Genomic DNA, 18,044 nt, shown 5'->3' on the forward strand with positions numbered 1-18,044 from the left:
CCACCTGTGCAATAGACGCCAGGAACTCACTGCCCGACCTCTTCCAGATGTGGGGAACGCTGCTCTGCTTCAAGTCTGGTCTAGTCCTCTGCGGTCACGAGGAGACAAGAATTCGCTTCTGTTACAGTAAGCCTGCACTTGTCAAGAGTTTGCACAGCCTCTGCCTCCCTGCTTACAAGCACCGGTGTAGCCCAATCCCAGCCTCGGGGTACTGGGCAGGCTGGCCTAGCTAAGAGATGAAGCATCCTCAAACCCGTTACCTACCTCAAGCCAGTATGCCCACCTCAAAATTTTAAGGCCACACATTTACAATGGTACTCTTGCTTTCCAGGTAGTTCCTCAGAACATAAAAACCACCAGTGACACCGAGGAGATAAGAAGTCATGGGGAGAGGCACAAGTACGGCATTCCCCCAGCAAGTGCAGGATAAACAAGGGGGGACAGCAGGGACTCAGGAGAACATAAGAATAGAGGAAAGATTACCAGACCCTTCCAGTTTCTTGTCATAAGCAAGGACCCCATTGCAGCATCCCTGCCCCCTCATCACTGACATGGCAAGAGGTCTGATGCAAGCTATTGCAGCGTGCAGGACGAAGATGGCAGCAGAAGACCAGACCTTCTCCTCCAGCACTGGAAGCACTGCAGGACAAGACTAAAAGGTTCACCAGACTATGGGCTAGCGGTGTCTCCAGATCACATTTTTTGGCAGCAAGTAGCACTAATAGAAGTGGCTCTTGGGCAATGCAAGCAGCCAATAACATGTGATTTAAGAGGAAAATGGCAAAAAAGCAGAATAAGGAGGATTGTGTGTGATCAGCCTAGTATGCGCTCTCACCCAGCAGCATCTGGAGAGGATTTTCTCCAGCAGGCAGGGATGAACTCGATTACATCCAGTTAACTGTGCTCTAAACTGATTATGCATGTGCCAGGCTAATGGATTACATTAGCAAGAGGAAAAATAACATCCAATCAATCTCAATTTACTGCAGACCACACCAAGGCCTGAGAGAAGAGAAACCATTCTGTGAACTACCCCCACTTTCGCTGCATCTTTTCAGCTTTCAAAAGAGACATGGCATTACAACCACTCTAAAGACTGGAAGAATTGCACTGAAGCTTGCTTCATCCACAGAAAAGTTTTTCCATGAAGTCAAACACTGATTCCAGCTACGCTGGAGCAAGACGCTGTGAATCCAGCAGTCTGCTGTCCTCTGCTACAGGTTTTATATTGGCATACTAGAAAGCTAATATATGGACCATGCAACAGACGTCATTACTTTGAAACGTGTTATTCTCCATCTGGCATTTCACTGCTGGTGTCAGAAGCAACACAGGGCTGTAACAGCTCTGAGAACTGCCCAGGCCACTTATGAACCTGAAAACTGACAATTCCTCTTCACCTGCCTGAGGAAAGCATTTCAGGAATCTATTACAAGCACCTACAGCAGTCCCTCAGTCTGACCTTGGTGGTGTTTTTTCTTTCTTTCTTTTTTTTTTTTTCTTCCTCAGAGTGAGAGCACTCTAGTGCCCCGATTGCTTCTTCCCTAGCAGAAACCACTGTAGACGAGGGGTCTAGATAAAGAATTTTTAAACCTGTGCAATGTATATATAAGACGACAATATTCTACATTACAACTCATAATAGAGCTTTCAAATAATACTTTTGTACACAAACTGAATTCCACGGGGGACATTCAATTCCTCAGCTGGCTTTTTAAAGTCTCACTGGGACCCTCCTGCCCCCCATTTCCAAGCCGACTTTACTCTCTCAGGTCTCCTACACATAGGAGGCAGATGTGTAGACCTGACCATAGAGCCAGACCCTGCTGTGTTATGCTGGATTCCAGCTGATGATGGCAACAGCAATTGTCACAGCAGCCTGGGCCTCAATAGCAACCTCAGCAGAGACATACTCCTCCTCAGAGCACCATCGACTCCAGGCAGATCCAACAACCATAGGTTCAAGGCAGACCTTCTGTGATGCTCCTGGTTGTCTCTTTCCTCACCAAATTTGCTCAACTGCTCATTCCTAGGGAAAATCCAGGACCTTTGAAATCTAATGTGTCTGCACTGTGATGTGGGTGGGTGACTGTATGGCTCAATGTCAGGTTTTAAATTCCCATTACATAAAGGAAAATATCCAAAGAACTAATTGAGAAGCACAAAATACAGTCTGTGGGTATATATACTTATACACGTAAAAAAAATCTCACCCCATTTGGGAGAAAAGGACCAGGACAGAACAAATATAAAAACACCAGAGAGAAATGAGAAGACAATGAGTGGGACAGCACGTGTGAATGGAAGGTATGCGGCTCCTTAGATTTATGGCAATTTGTACCTGATTGTTCATACTAAAGCCATTATGGGATGATTAGAGAAAAAGGTGAAGCTTTAAGTCCAGTGAAAATCAATAGAAACGTCTGGAGCAATTCTGCTGCACGAGTGAAAGGACTATTTACTGTATCCGGAGCTCCTCTTGGGTTACAGCCCACAGGGTTCAGGCCAGCAAGGGGAGGGGGTTGTGAACGAGAGAAACAAGTCAGGAAAGAGAAGACAGTTATAAAGACGACACAAAATGAGGACACACACACACACACCCAAAAATAAAAAAGAAAAACAAGTGTGAAGAAAACAAGGCGGCAGTCACAGACCAGATAGTGCTGTGGATGAAAACCTGCCACACCTCCAAACACTGCCTGCCCATCAGCATGGCCAACATGCACGCGTACACAGGCTTCTTTTCCAGCCTCGAGCAACACTTTGCTCACAGATCCCAGCATCAACGTACACAGAGCATAAAAGCACAGAGACAGCGGCCCTCTCCCTCCGTCCCTTCCTGCTCCATCCACCCAGCCTTCTCAATGCCTGGATGAACACACTTGTCTGACAACAGTGAAAGCTGTTAAGTGCTCCTGAAGAATCTCCTAAGGGTTAACAAGCTGCCTTATGGCAAAGAGCCAACAAAAGTGTGGCACATACTGCTACGCACAATGTTTTCAACAATGACTGCTGAATTTTTGTGTAAAAGAATAATTTATATGCAGTGCTGTAAGGCATACAGGCCCCCATTAAAGCATCTGGAGATGAACACCCATCAGTCTACAGCGTTAACAACCACAGCTGCTACCAGAATTGCAGGCTGCAGAGATGTACCATGCAGATGAGACTGCATCCTGCTGGAGATCTGAGCAGCTCATCTCCAAAGGATCACAATCCACTGTGGTTTGAAATACATCTTCCTTTGTTCCAGCACTTGGGCAATGAAAGAAGATGAAGTAAAGCCAACCCTTACCTTATAGAGCTTCAGGCTGGCCTCATGCCTCGAGTTCACCGTGTGAAGACGCAGCTTCTCTAGACTGTTGGTGTAGTAGTCACAAGCATTGCATTTCAGATGTACCGGGTTCCCAATGGCCACACACTTCAGCCTCCACTCATTGGCCTTGCCACCCTCCTTGATATGTGCTACCAGCTGGTATTTCTGCACATGCTTGTCTGTCTTACAGTGGAGTTGGAAGTTTGCCTTGAGCTGTGTGTTGTAGCGGCACAACTTGCACTGGTACGAGTCCCCCATCACTGCCTTCCACTCGTCTTCAGGGAGGCTACGCTCCACGTTCATGTGGAGGCCCAGCATGTCCAAATTATCTGTAGTGAACTTGTTGCACACAGCACACTGGAAGAGCTTCAGCGATGGGTCGTTTGTTTGTGTGAAACTCTCACCCAAGTTCATTAGCTCCTCAGACACCAGCTGTCCACCACCTAACCGCATGTCCAGGGGGATCTCTCCACCCACTGCACAGAGGAAAAAGGGGAGAAAGAGGTCAGAAAAGCTGAATTCTTTACTTGCCAGAAGAGAAGCACAGAGCAGAACATTCGCTGCTCTCAGTGCAACTCTTGCACCCACCAAACACAGCGACAGCCCAGCACAGCTGTCCCTGCACTTATTCCTCTGCACTGTCGGTCAGTACCACATCTGAAGAAAAAAAACCAATCGCAGCCAGTGTGTAAGGCTGGGAAAGGACCGCAACAGCCCTCGCTACCCACCCGCTGAAGGAGAAGTATCCAACCCTCTGCCCATGGAAGGTGGCAAGAAAAAACCCTACAAAGTTTCAGAGGATGAAGAATTCCTTAGTACCGCACTGCAAGTCTCTGTGGTTGTTTCAAGAACGGTGTAACGCTTTATCCTGTTTTTTGTCGCCAGCCTGGAGAAGCAAGAAATGTTACCTCATGCAGTACCTGAGCGCGGTCTCTGCCAAATAAAAAAAGGTCAACAGTCACAAGTCCAAGTGACGGGAATATTACAGTTAGGTCACCGCACCACCGTCAGAAGCAGGCAACAGCGCAAAATGCAGCAAGTATAAAACCCAAATCTGCAAAGTGCCACTCCTGCACTATTAGATCTCATCTCTTGTCCAAGAGCTCAAAATGGTGGACAGCCTTCTAAAACCAGTGTTGACAGACGTTTTGTACACTCAAGGAAAAGACAACCACTATTAATAATCAGAGTGCAAGAGCATGTCAAGGAAAGCCAGCAGGACGCCTACTGTCTGTAAGTGTCAGATCTGCTCTTCAAACCAAGAGCTGCACTCTGTTCACTCACAGGAAATGAATGCAGCAAGCTCTCATTTACATCAGAGCACTCTGAAGATGTGGACACAGAGACTTTCTTTTTCTAACATTAACTTCTTATGCCAAAGCACAGAGACCAACCACCAGCCTCTCCTTAGGACCTTTGTTCCACCTTGCTCTCCTCTTCCACTTTTAAGACATTTATGCTCCTCCTGCAGCTTTTGGGGATTTTATCTTCATCTTACATCATAGCTCAACGATCTTATTAAAGAAACCTTCAGGTCGACAGTTACTCAGTCAATCAAAAACAGGGATTTTATTTCCTTAACTTTCAGTTTCTTAAGTTTCAACCTTTGCTGAGAAGCAGCCAACACTGGGAAGACAGTCAAGGTTCAGGCAGAATCATACTGACCTTTCTGAAAGCATGTAAGCACAGCTGGTGCAGACCACAGCTTTGGGCAGTGTACATGCTACTGTTTTTTCCTGCAGAAATGCAGTACCACAATGTTCGTTACAGTCCTAAGCGGGAGGAACGACAGCTTACAAGACAACCTGAATGTCGAGACTGTTAGAGTAACAGCACCTCATTTTCATCAAGCAGATCTTGTGCTCACACGGAGAACTGGTCGGAGAGGGAAAGTCCCATCTGCATGCACTGCCAGGCACTTGTCTTTCCATCAAAGCAGTCAACCATCTTTTTTCTTGAGCCGCTCTATCCCTCCCTGCCACAGCAGAATTATACCCGCTGCACCTGCTCACTAAGTATCCGAAGAGCGAGGAACCTACTGCTTACCTTCTATGGTCCGTATCTCCTAAACGCAGTGATTTTTCTAAGCATCCCTTTACGAGGGTATATCCTGTGAATCCTCTCTGTAAATCAGTCTCTTCCGGTGATGATACACATCATGCAGTAAAACCCAAAGGCAGACTTTTCTGAATTATTAATATTCTACTCAAATGCAGTTTTGGGCTGAAGTGTAAGAATGGGAAAAATGTGCTTCACTTCTAGTGACGTTCCATAGTGTATGGACATGAGTCTAATGAGCCGAGCTCATGTCAAGTGTTTATTAACACGGGAAGGGCCTCCCTCCATAACGCCCAGCTTGAGATTTGCAACCAGAAGTGTACAATTCACAAATCACTCTCCAGGCAGCCTCACAGACGTTCAAGGCCTTGTCATGCACTTGAGGAGGCTTCAGGTAAAATACTCCCAACTTCTCCCGTGCCAAGTGCCCCGTGTTTCAGTAAGCAGGGGCTATGAGCTCCAAAAGGGCGCCCTCCAAGAAACACACCACAGACTACACTAACTTTATACACTACAAGCTGTATTACAAACGACTATTACATCTCTTGGCAACTTGGAGCTATTGAAAGGACACTAAAAAAAGATCGTGTCCTTCACCTCCCAAAGATACAAGCTGGGACATCGGGGGGTGGGGTGGGGTGGAGAAGATAACTACACAGTCACTTGGGTTCCTCCATTTTTTTTTCTTTCTTTTTTTGTGTCTTGTGTTGTTGTTCTTTCATATGTTTCATGTCCTTCTGGACTAATAATAAACTGTACTATGAATAGCTGAAGGAAAGGAGAACATGCATGAGACCAACGAACGAGTAATGGAGTGCGTCGGTAATAACAGCATCGATGGATGGACAAGGGTAGAGCAGGCAGAGTGCAGCACAGAGAAACTAGTTCAGAGGAAAGCAGGTAAAGCAGCACACTTCTTTTCACACGCTTTCTCAAGGCACTGTAAAAATCCTCAGCACCAGCAACACAAGTTAGAAAAAGCACTAATTCCTGTCAGCAGCCGCCACACCTGAAGCGTGGGGGTTCTGTTCCATGCCAGCTCTCGTTCTAGTGTGCTGCGAAGCTCCAACACACTGGGAAGCACGCGCTGCTGCTGGCCCTGGGCGACACCAGCAGCACGGGGGAGGAACCTAACAGGACCTGACCCGCTACCCCCATTCTGACTAATTCCTGGGCTCAATCGTGCGGGGATGGGCTGTGCCCTCCGCAGCGCCAACGCGAACACGATGAATCCTTGTTGTCAGGAAAAACGCATCCGGTAGTTCATTTTTAAGCGCTTTTGTCACCTGCAGAGGGAAATACTCTCTCTCTCACCATTCCCCTCCAGTTTAATCATTCTCATCTGGTCAAGCCTTGACTCCTGGATCTCACACTGGCATCAGAGAACAGCTTCAGCTCAGTTTCTTCAGGAAAGGAACAGCACCTCTCCCACCGAATTCATCGCAACTCTCAAAACTTGTTTACCTTTTCTTCTCAGGGCAACGCAGCATGTAACAAACCAGCTCAACACCTGCCTTTCAGACCGCCAGCAGCTGACCATACCCTCCCACAAAGCCACCCGCCAAAGCACTCACACCCCTCACCAAACCAAGGAAAAACCATTAGGAAACACACTGTAAAGTAAGGACTTTTTTCTACAATGAGTTGGAACATTTACTCATGTCAGCAATAATCCCTATCTACTGCTTTATTAGCTCCCTACTAAAACTTTTAAAAAACATACCAGAAAAGTAACATAATTTTCCCAGGACAAGAAAAACTGGTCTGGGGGAACGCAGAAGAGAGGTGTCTCCACTGTGTAGTCTGCATCCTCAACCACCACACAAAGGCAACTCACTGCACCAGAGCTGCACTACACAGGCTGCCCGGAGCAGCTGTGGGTGCCCCATCCCTGGCGGTGTCCCAGGCCAGGCTGGACGGGGCTGGGGGCAGCCTGGGCTGTGGCAGGTGTCCCTGCCCCTGGCGGGGGGGGACTAGATGGTCTTTGAGGTGCCTTCTCACCCAAACCACTCTGTGACTCTGTCACACAGGGGGCTGCAGAGACAGAAGGAGGGGATTTGGCACGCAGCGTCCAGTCCATGAATGAGGGTTTTGCAGTAATGCAAACTCAACCCCTCCCTCACACATGGACACGGTGGAAAACCCTTCAGCCTCACCTAGAGATGGAGCCATCGTTGCCATGGGATTGGTGGGATCAAGCTGGAATCCACCCATCATGAACTGTGCATCTGAGGAAGTGCTGTCCATCTTCAGGTTGGGAAGGTTCATATTCTGTGCCAGGTAGTACTGGTAGAGCTCGGCCTCGGCGGGGGACGGCAGGCTGCCGAGGCCCAGGTGCCGATTGTGTTGGATCTGGGACATGTTTTGCTGAAGCAGCATCATATTGTGCATGTGCTTCTCACTGGTCATGTGAATACGAAGGTTTCTAGCTACGTTGGTCTCATAGTCGCACACCTCGCACCGCCACGTAGGTTTGGTTTTTGGTTTGGTGGGGGAGGGGGCCCCACAGGTGCTACCGATGTTGGCTGCTGCGGCCGCCGCAGCTGCTGCAGCCGCCGCGGCCGCCCCAGCGGTGTGGCTGAAGACTTGCTCTCCCCCTCCGTTCTGCAGGTTTTGCATGTTGTTGAGATGCTTGTCCGACTGCATATGAATACTGAGGTTGCCTTTGGTAGTAGTGGAGTAGTTACAGACCTCGCAGCGGAAGGGCTTGTAACCACAGGTGTAGCTCTCACCCCGTGCCAGCCGCGGGTGTGGCTGTCCACTTTTGCAGTAGACACAGGAGCCACCCGGCTCGGGATGTTTCTCCTTCATGTGCGCCTCAAGCGTCTGCTGGTACTTGTAGTGCCAATTGCACTTGGGACACTTGAGTGTCTTACATGAGTTACGAGAATGCATCATAGTCATGTGGCCACCCAGCGACCGCGAGGAGCCCAGGACCGTGTCGCACTTTGGGCACTCCACACCGCTCCCCGAGGGGCACTCCCCACCCCCAAGTTCACAGAGGGGGCCAGCATGCTGGTGATGGGAGATGTAGCTCCCGTCCTCGCCCTCCGTGCTCTCATTTGGTTCTGGTGCTGTGGCATTGTCTTTATTGGCACTTTCATCGATAAAGTCCAGCCTCCTGCTGCCCTCTGCCACGCTGGCTCCACCGCCCTCATTGTTAAAGCTTAAGTGATTCCTCCTGTTTGCACCATCAAAGACAAAGGAAGAAGCAGAATTAGAACTAGTAGAAGCTGTGCCCCGTGACAGGGTCTGGAGCACGTTAGGCATTAAGGGAGAGTTAGAAATGCTTTGGTTTGAGAGAGCAAGGTCCTTTTTGCTGCTGCCACCACCTGCCACAGCCCCAGCATCCTCCTGGGGCCGGTCCTCCAGTTCATCCTCCAACTCACTCGGAAACAGTCCTTTGCAACCCTCATCATCCTCGTCGTCTTCTTCTTCCTCCTCCTCCTCCTCTTCCTCCTCCTCCTCCTCCACATCCTCCTCCTCATCCTCCTCCACCTCCTCGACTGGCTCTGCCTTTTCCGAGAGGCTGTCCTGGTTGCCCCCCTCTTGCTTCTCCCCCTCTGCCACCCCAGGGTCCTTCCCCTCTGAAGGTTTGGTGGGACTGGAAGCCAGCGGGCCCAGGGGGACTGAGGTAATGGGAGTCTTCAGAGCCGAGCTGGTCAGCCCGCCCAGGTTGAGGAGCGCGCTGGGGGCCAGGACGCCCGTCGGCGGGGGCTCCGCTCCACTGGCCGCCCCGACCTGGAGGGCCTGCTCACCTTCCATGCAAATGCCACTGAATTTACCATAAAAACTGTGTCCAGGGCCTATGAGGTTAGCTGCAGAAACAAGAGGGTGCTGAAAGGTTTTGTTTTTTGGTTCCAGAAAGCTGACAAGGGGTTCCTTGTCTTTGCCTATCCCTTGGATGATAGCGGAGATGTTCTTATTGCTAAGAATTTTCCGCTCCTCCTCACTCAGAGTCATTCGGTGGTCGTGCACTGCGTGGGTCACGAACGAGCGGACATACCCAAAGGAAAGCTTGCACAAGAAACACATCAGGATGGGCTTCCTCTTCCCGTAGAGCACAAAGCCATCAAATTTGGACAGGTCCACATTGTTGGGAACATCTTTGGATACACAGGAGCTTTTGGCAGAACCGTCGCTGTTCAGGTAATCCTTGTTGCTTTTGTGTCGCACATCGAAGACGCGGAAGCTGTGCAGGACGGGGCTGATGCCCGCCAGGGCTGAGGTATTCGGGAAGGCCTGGTCTGAGCCCTCAAACCACTTCCCGAAGGATGAGGCTATGTGGAAGGTGTTGATGATCTGTGGGTAGACGGGAGCGGCGGCGGAGGGCTCTCCCTGCTTGGGCAGAGAGTTCGGGAGCAGCGAGGGGAGAGCCCCGCTGCCGCTGCTGCAGGCGCCCCCGCTCTGCACCAGCTGGCTGAGGCTCTCCACGATGTAGGCCGAGCCATCCGGCTGGTAGACGATCTCGCCAGCCAGGTTCTCCACGTCGCTCTCCTCCTCCCCATCCTCACTGCTCTCGCTCCCGCTCTCCCCCCTCAGCGGCAGGGGCGGGCGGGTGCCGGTGCAGCGGTGCTCCATGTAGCTCTGCAGGCCGGCGAAGGAGGCGGCGCACTGGCCGCAGCTCACCTCCTTGCCGGTGGGCTCGGGGCCAGGGCCGGCCGCGGCGCTGCTCTCGGGGACACGCTCGGGGAAAGGGACCCTCAGGCTGTCCAGGGGGCCGCGGCTCTCCGCCGCGGGCTGCTCCATGCTGCCGGCTGTGTCGGGGAGGTGGGTGCTGTTGAGATCAGTCCATTGCTGGTGCTGAGGGATGCCGCACCCATTGTCCTTCCCAGGGATGACGGGCGAGTCACAGCCTTCCATGGCAGGGCCGGCACGGAGCGCTCATTGCACCCGGTACGGCTCGGACCTGCAGGCGAGGAGAGAAGGAGAAAGGCCGGTGAGTCAGGGAAGAGAGACTGTCCCTGTGAAGACCCCCCACCGCAAAGGCTGCCAGCCCCGCTCCTCGGGACCAAACGGGAGGCCAAGAGAGCTGGCAGCCCAAGGCTGGCTCCAGGGACCAGCGGCCTGGCCGCGGGTAACACACCGCTGGAAACGAGCGATGGAAATAGGAACACAATTGAAGGGACCTGGAAGGTGGCGAAAGGCTCCCCCGACACCCTTCCTGAAGGGGGGCACGAAGATGGTAGGACCTGCGCTGCCGCCCCCGAAGCCTCATATCTTCAGGAAACAAACAAACACCCCCACAAAAATGTAACATAAAAGCTTTTGACAGAAACAGAGTTAAGACACCAGAACAAAACAGTGTTGGAGCTTTAACACTTTGTAAAAATTGCCCTAAACCAGCTGCTGCTTGGGCGATTCCCTTCTGTTAGCGGTTCGGGGAGCACAGAACCAGAACTGCCACATGCACCTCCATGGCAGACCACGGGACTCGGAGCAATTCACAGAGATTTTGGAGTAACAGCGTTTGGTATGCACAGGAGACTTAATTGCTGTGTTCTGGACAGAGTTTAAATGGAGAGACGTCAGGAGAGAAACCAAACAGGAAATTCCAGATCTGACAAGGGTCCATCCCGGGGATCGGAAGGCAGTCAGCCCACCACACTCTAGAAAGCTCCGAGATCTGCAGGGCACAGCCTCCGCGCACAGACAGCTTCCCTGACCCCGCCCCGTGGCAAATGGCGATGCAGGTCCTGGAGGAGAAGGAAGGACACCCTTCCCACTGTTTCCATTCCACCAAATACAACAAGACCCAGAGAACTCCCACTGACCGTCAGGCAGCCAGCGAGCCCTGGCTGCTGAGCACAGCTGGCATCCACAGCTCCCCACCACCACTACCGGGTTTGCTGCATCCTGCCAGCATCTCTCACACTGCAACCCTAACTGAGCCAGTTCGGCAGGACCTGCCTTTCTAGAGGTTACAGACCTATGAGATTAGGTAGCACTCCTGTTAGGAGCTGGAGCATTGTAATGCAGACCACAAATCAGCAGGAGATTGCCAGTTCAGTTGCAACCCTACCAAGAATCCTGTCTGCAAAGAAGCATTTCTATAGTCTGCTTCCTATGGAGAGCTCTTGCACAAGCCACATGGGAGGAAACACCAGCAGAAGCTAAAGCACTATTACCTCATCTGTGAAAGTGATTTTTAACCTGTGGTCCACAGATTTCCTTGTGTATACAGATACAAAACATCCACAGAAAACAAAGGAGGAAAAACTGCGCAAGCAGAGGCCAACTTCACCACATTTTTACAGTCTTTGAACCAAGAGACAACAACAGACTCCTGCTCTAAATCTGTGGTCATCGATGCCACACAGGATTTTGTCCACAGTATTTTACACTCTATGAACCAAACACAAGCACGACCTTGCTTGTCAGACTGTTCCCAAACTGAATACAAGTTTGGGGAGAGTTTTTGCTGATACTCAGCATAAGGGTGTGGGGGAATGGGTGGTTTTTAATGTAATTTAACAACATGCTGTTCTCACTGGGATTTGCTCTAAATAATACATTTAAAGTTACACAAATTCTTTCAAGTCTCCCTTTAAACCTCTCTCATTTACTACAGCTTCATCAAAGTTGCTCTTATCTGAGCATCTGAGCTGCCACTTCAGCTCATGAAATACTCCAAGCAGCACACAGAGCTGGAGCTCTGGCCAGACCAGACTAATAGTCAGGATGATTAGTCCTGACTAATAGCCCTCCCCCCCCACCCGCCTGTACACAGCAGACTCGTGTATGCATCAGCTGACACCTCGGGCTTTAAGGTTTCCTCCCTCAAAGGCTCCAGTCACATCAGCAGCCTGCTGCTGCCCTTGGTCTCCTTCAGCAGAGGCTATGGGCAACGTACACTGCTATCTAAACATTACAGATTATATACTTATTCCAGTGTTCTCTAGCTCGATTTGAGTCCCCAAGACCTGGAAGACCCTCGCAAGCTCCTGCAGAGCAGCATGCCTGTAACAGGCAACAGCCTTTTCCCCATGCATCCACCTGCCTGGCACACAATGCACGCAACGGTGCTAGCACCTGGGGACTCGATGCACGGACATGCAGTTGGTACCTCATCAATTGGGGAAAAAGAGGAAAAAGTATGAAGAGTACTGAAAAGTTGCCACATAAGTTGCAAAGCAGGCAACACGCCACAGCAGCACTGAATGAATTACATGAATTAATTCAAGCAAAATAAAGTGGAGCAATCTTTTTTCCTGGTTTCATTATCCACCAATTTATTTTCCTTTACTACACAAAGCCATCCATACCTTCATGTGTTCATATTTTCCCTTTATGCTGTTTCCTGCACAATTATGTATGTGTAATTATGTCCTTGTCCTTGTATGCATGTCAGATGCATGCGCGTTTACATGCCTTCACTTTTTCCAAGCCCGTCTTCATCCACAACAACGGAAAGTTATCATTTCTGTGATACTACAGATTAACATTAATAGCAGTGCGTTAGAACAGATATGATCCCCCAAGGTGAGAAGAGGATCCCTCTCCCCTGTCCTCCAAATTACTGCCGTTCTTTTTGGGCCTTACTCCTGCACACTCTTTGCAAGTACAATTCCTAAATGCTTTTGCCTGGTAGTTACTTCATGGCTCCCAGTACCCCTTCCCCTGCCTGGTGAGCCTCCTACTGCTAAGGGAAGAAAAAACTCCCCGCCAGCACCAGAAAGCACTCCAGCAGTTAGAGGGAGGAGGGGGATGTGTCTCCCGTCTGTTCTCACCCTTGCATCAGCAGTAACATCCCCTACACTCACACATCACTCCTGGGCCGCGGGAAGCTGCAGTGGAACAGGACGAAAGCAAGTCAAATCCCTCACGCTGCTGACCACGAGACTGGCATCCTGGGCATACCTGTTTGAAGGTATCCGGGTAGGTTTTTGTCCTATTTTACTTCTGGCAAAGCTTGAGGAAAAGCACTTACAACTACGCATGAAGGCAGAACGCAACATCTCTCAAAGCAAGCGTGGCAAGGGCACCTGTGGAAGGACATGGAGGTGCAATGGCGTAATGACCAAAGCTTTCTCGCACAGTATCACCTCACAGCATTTCCAGTTCCCACTTCCCTTGCGTTCTATGCCATACACAGCTGTCTGTGGTTGCACTGGGAATAAACAGCGATTTGATCTGCAATAAAAATAACCTAGTGCACTGAGTGGCGTAAGAAAGAAGAGTGCCATAATCCTGTTGCCGAAAGGCTCGATCTTCTTAATCAGCCAGTTTTGGTCACCTTTTTAGTTTTAGCTAATGACACTTCAACACTGCATTGTAACAGCTCTTTCTTGCACCAGCTCTCTCCCACTGAACATTTGTCCTTAGCCATGTGTTTTCTTTAAACTGATCCCAGATCCTTCTGTGTTGAGGCTGCATATTCACCCTCCCACAACATGACATCCTCCCTCCCTCCCACCGCTACCTTTTGCACTGACAACTGCAATCCAAATTAAACCAGAACAAATCATGTTGGGTGGAAAAAAATAAGTAAGAAACTCCTCATACTTCTGCCAAGAAAAGTTTTGGGAATATCTATGCAGACTTCAAAACGCCATGTGGAACAACAGCACCCCACAAGCGCTTTTAGACAAGAGGCGCTCGGCTCGCCGGCACAGCCAGCTCCCCAGGAAACGGGTCCGGACGAGACCCAACACGCACCTGAGCATCTCCACTATCAAAAGCTCTTGATTGGCAGGAAGGTGCCTGACTGATAGTTGGGCCAAAAGGGTTAGCAGGGCTGATGGGGCGGGAGGGTTAACAGCCTGATTGTAAAATCAATGTAATAAATGCTTGGTAAGTTACAGGAACATGCGGGAAGAGGAGGCCGCGATTGATAAAGGACTGCGGCTTTGATGCTGCACTGGGGACTTGTTTATTGACAAGAAAGCCAATCTCTTCTCCCAGCCAGGCCAGGCAACCCTGCAAGCGCTTACCAATTAATTGGTGGGCTTTTCTGCCTTGGGTTACTTTAACATCTCTGCCCCCACTCACTCCAAGTTAACCAGCTCAAGAGGTGCTACTCCAAAGGAATCTTCCTGCCTCTCCCTCTCCTCAACATGGAGGCAGCCTTCTAGGGCAGGCAGAAAAACCCACCGCTGAAACACGGCCAGCCAGAGCCCCTGGACACAGGCCAAGCCCCTACGCAAAGCAAGGCTCTTCTTGCCCGTTCCACTCATCACCAGAGCTATTCCTAAAGAACGATGCTGAGGGAGGAAGAGGCAAAGAAATAAGTGTTCCTATTCCCGTAGGAACTGCAGTTATCATCCCTCTAAACTGAAAAGAGCAATTTCCTCGTTAAAGCAAACCAGACTCTAAGCAGGAGTACAACATAGTTACTAGTCTACTACTACAGACCCTGCATCCTCCTCCATCCCAGCCCACCCCAAGCGACCCACGTGGGACAAGGAGAGCTTGCAAGAACAGACAGACCACTGCGGGCTCCACACCTCCCACCCTCTCCCTGCCCCCCGCCCTCTCTGCTCTGTTTATCGGCCAGTCAATAAGAAAAGGTAGTTCTTACTTAAGGAGGCAGAAGTCAACTCGTCAGGTCGATCAGCACTCTGTCTGTAAACATGGTTTCCCGTAAAATCAATGAACTCCAGTTACAGAGAGAACAGCCTGAGTGCTGGAGACTCCCTGTGCTCCCACCGCCCCAGCAGCAGGAAGGGCTCTCCCCGGTCCCTTCTCCAGCCTCGCATCCCACTGCTGCTCCTGCCGCCATGCTCACCGTGCCTCTGGCACACAGCCCACCCAAGCCCCTGCCCCTTCCCCGCAGCACTGCTGCATCTCGCAGCCCCTCCAACCAGATGTGGGATGCAGCTGGAGGATGCAGGCACTGCAGGGCAGGGAGCGCTCCGTCAGGGCAGGAGCATCAGCCACGGCAGCCCAGAGCTGAGCTGCATCTGAATGGCACAGTGCAAACCAAAGCACTGCACTGTGTGCCCCACACTTTCACCGAGAGTTTCTACTAACCACGGCTGGTAGTTTGCAGCCACGTCTTGTCCAGAATGCAAGCCAAGTCAATCCCCACGTCTCCCCACTGTCACCTCCTCACAGCCCCCCGCCCCATCCTCACAAGGACGGATGTGCCATCATACAGTAACGCGTCCACCGTCAAGGAGTGGCTGGTGTTAAAGCAACACCCTTCGCCCCCCGGCAGGCCGGAGGCTCCTGGGGCAGCCCCTGGCCCACACCACCAGCCCTGCTTCCCTCCCAGGGACGCGCAGCGGCAGCGCGGGTGGCAGGGACAGGAGCTGGAGGGAGGAGGGGGTTCCTGCTGTTGCCCAGGTTTCCCGAGAATTAAATATGAACAGCCGTGCTGTGTAATTTTAAATTGTTAATTAGCACAGGGTTAATTAGGCGGCCCTTTCACAAGAGGCTGTTTGGCAGTAAACCAAGACTGGAAGCAATGAGGAAGGAGGAAAACAAAAGGAGAAAGAGACAGTGAGAAACTGTTCCCTCAGCTAATGACCCACATGGCACCATGAAAAAAAGGGTGCTGAGGACAGGGAAAAGATACAAGCAGATGCATTACATCCACGGCCATTACCCTGGAAGATACCCAGTGAGGCACCCCTCCCCCTGCCTATTCCCACAGCCGCACGGTGAGAGAAGTGCTCAACCCTGTAATGAGCAGGGTCTGCTCCTTCAGAGCATCCTGGCAAGCAGCAGACGCTCAAACTCCAGCCAGCTCTTAAACATTTTGCCATGGCTCCAGAGAAGACGGAGCTCACGCAAACGCTCGCAGTCAGCGACTGAGCTTGAGTGGTTCCTGTTGGAGAAACTGCACAACGGCCTCTAAACTTTGTAAATACACACCTACCTGTTGTGCCAACAGACGCTCTATAAATCAATACCATAAATGCAGGCTGAGAGGCTACCGTCGATTAGCTCCAGCACAGGTGCTGGTGATTCAGAGGGCAAGCGGAAAGGGACAGAGGCAGGAGGACAAAGACAGCACAAGGACTAAAGGCGGGTAAGCACACCCCTCCTTACACGCTCGGCTTGGCCTTTTACAATGTCCTCAGAAGGACAGAGCCTGGCAAGCGCTAGTGTTCAGGGCAGCCAACAAGCTCCTGTCTCAAGAACAGCATTCAACAATGCTTGTTTCAGTCTGAAAACTAGGGATAGACCTACCAAAGGTGACCGAGCAGCCAGGTGAACTTCACGATCCCTAGGACCAGGTATGTTCAAAGCTCCCAAGAGCAGGAAGTCCGGGAGGGGGGAAGCAGGGCAATTACCGTGTCCGTCTGGAGCAGTGACACAATGAACCCAGAGCATCAAAGCTTTGTGTGTCGCTTCCCTGCACCTGGCATGCTACAAAGCACTCCTGTAACACTTAGGAAATCACATGTGGAAAGACAGACATGACAAAACCCATTACCTAGGATCAAAAATTCAAAAATTAAGGAAGAACAGAATGTATGCTGCCAAAGCAACTTTAATTTTGCTCCTGTATGCATATGCATTATGATACTGTCTTTAATTATATGATCACACACTGCCTCACTTAGTAAGCGGGATGGTCACATAAGAGGGTAAAAAGGCTCCATAAGCATGTTGTCACTTTATGAGATTTATACAGCAGCTGTTATCACACAAATATGTAGAAAGTCACTCCCTAGAATAGAAAGATCTTTTTAAATTTCCTAAGCAACAAGGGCTGTATACTTCCAGCTTCATAGTGATACAGAGATAGCTTCAATTCACAGTTTCATAAAATGCTTTCATCTTCCACCTTAAACAGAAGATACAGATTCCAGCTCACTCTCATTCATTAAGGTGCCAGAAAGTAGTAAGAATACCTGCCAGCCTAAGGGAAGCATCAAGGCTTCTGCAACAGGACTTGAAATATTAGGACAAAATTGTACCTATTAGCCAAAATCTAAACATAATAGTGAATGCAGATGCATGGCTTGGAGAATGATTTCTACTTGAGCGTTTCCATCAACATTTTACAACATCAGTGCCTTAGGATTCCTCTTATGCAATTCTTAACAAGAAAAACCCTGAAAATACAGATATTTATTTGCCAAGTTCAACATTTTAAAGAAGAAGTTATAAACTAATTTTCCTCTTTCACATAGCAAGTCACATCTTGCACCTTTCCAAGCAAGACCAAGTTGTGTTCTGGCACACACCTGATCACACTGGAGCTGCCTCATCAACAAATGCAGTTTGCTGAATATTCATAATGAGGTATCAGTCTTGCCAAATCCTGAACAAGCTCTACACGTAGCCTTCTTCCTCTTCTGCAATTAGGTTTTACCAACCAAAAGCCCAAGCTCAGTGCTGACTTCTCCTAGAGCTTCTCTGCAGGCACTTCTCAGTGCCAGACTGTTGTTTCCAGCTGGACGCACGGTCACATCCAATGCCACTGCACCAGGAGTGGAATTAGCAAGCCAGACCTGCCTGCTGGTGGAAGAAGGCTCCAACCAACAGTAATCCATGGGTTCCAACACCTGTCCACAAGAGTACTGAGGCTGCAAGTCCTTGCAAACCCGTTTGCTATCCCGGCACAACCAAGAATCCACAGAATCACAGAATCATTTAGGTTGGAAAAGACCCTTAAGATCACCGAGTCCAACTGCTAACCTAACACTACCAAGTCCACCACTAAACCACGTGCCTAAGTGCCACGTCTACAGGTCTTTTAAACACCTCCAGGGAT

The 18,044-nt window shown here is 50.2% G+C and overlaps 1 protein-coding gene across 3 annotated transcripts in view; it reads right to left on the minus strand.

The window, feature by feature from the left end:
• Positions 1 to 18,044, minus strand: part of ZFHX3 (zinc finger homeobox 3) — a 269,024-nt gene that overhangs the window by 101,695 nt on the left and 149,285 nt on the right. For all 3 annotated transcript variants that reach the window (XM_080365094.1, XM_080365093.1, XM_080365092.1), the window contains 2 exons: positions 7,531 to 10,283; positions 3,296 to 3,792 (listed from right to left, as the gene is read on the minus strand). In XM_080365094.1, the coding sequence (XP_080221220.1) occupies positions 3,296 to 3,792; positions 7,531 to 10,237 (3,204 nt within the window). In that variant the 5' untranslated portion in view covers positions 10,238 to 10,283. The remainder of the gene's footprint in view (positions 1 to 3,295; positions 3,793 to 7,530; positions 10,284 to 18,044) is intronic.

The sequence above is a fragment of the Falco punctatus genome, assembly GCF_963210335.1.
Source record: "Falco punctatus genome assembly, chromosome: 14".
NCBI classification, from domain to species: domain Eukaryota; kingdom Metazoa; phylum Chordata; class Aves; order Falconiformes; family Falconidae; genus Falco; species Falco punctatus.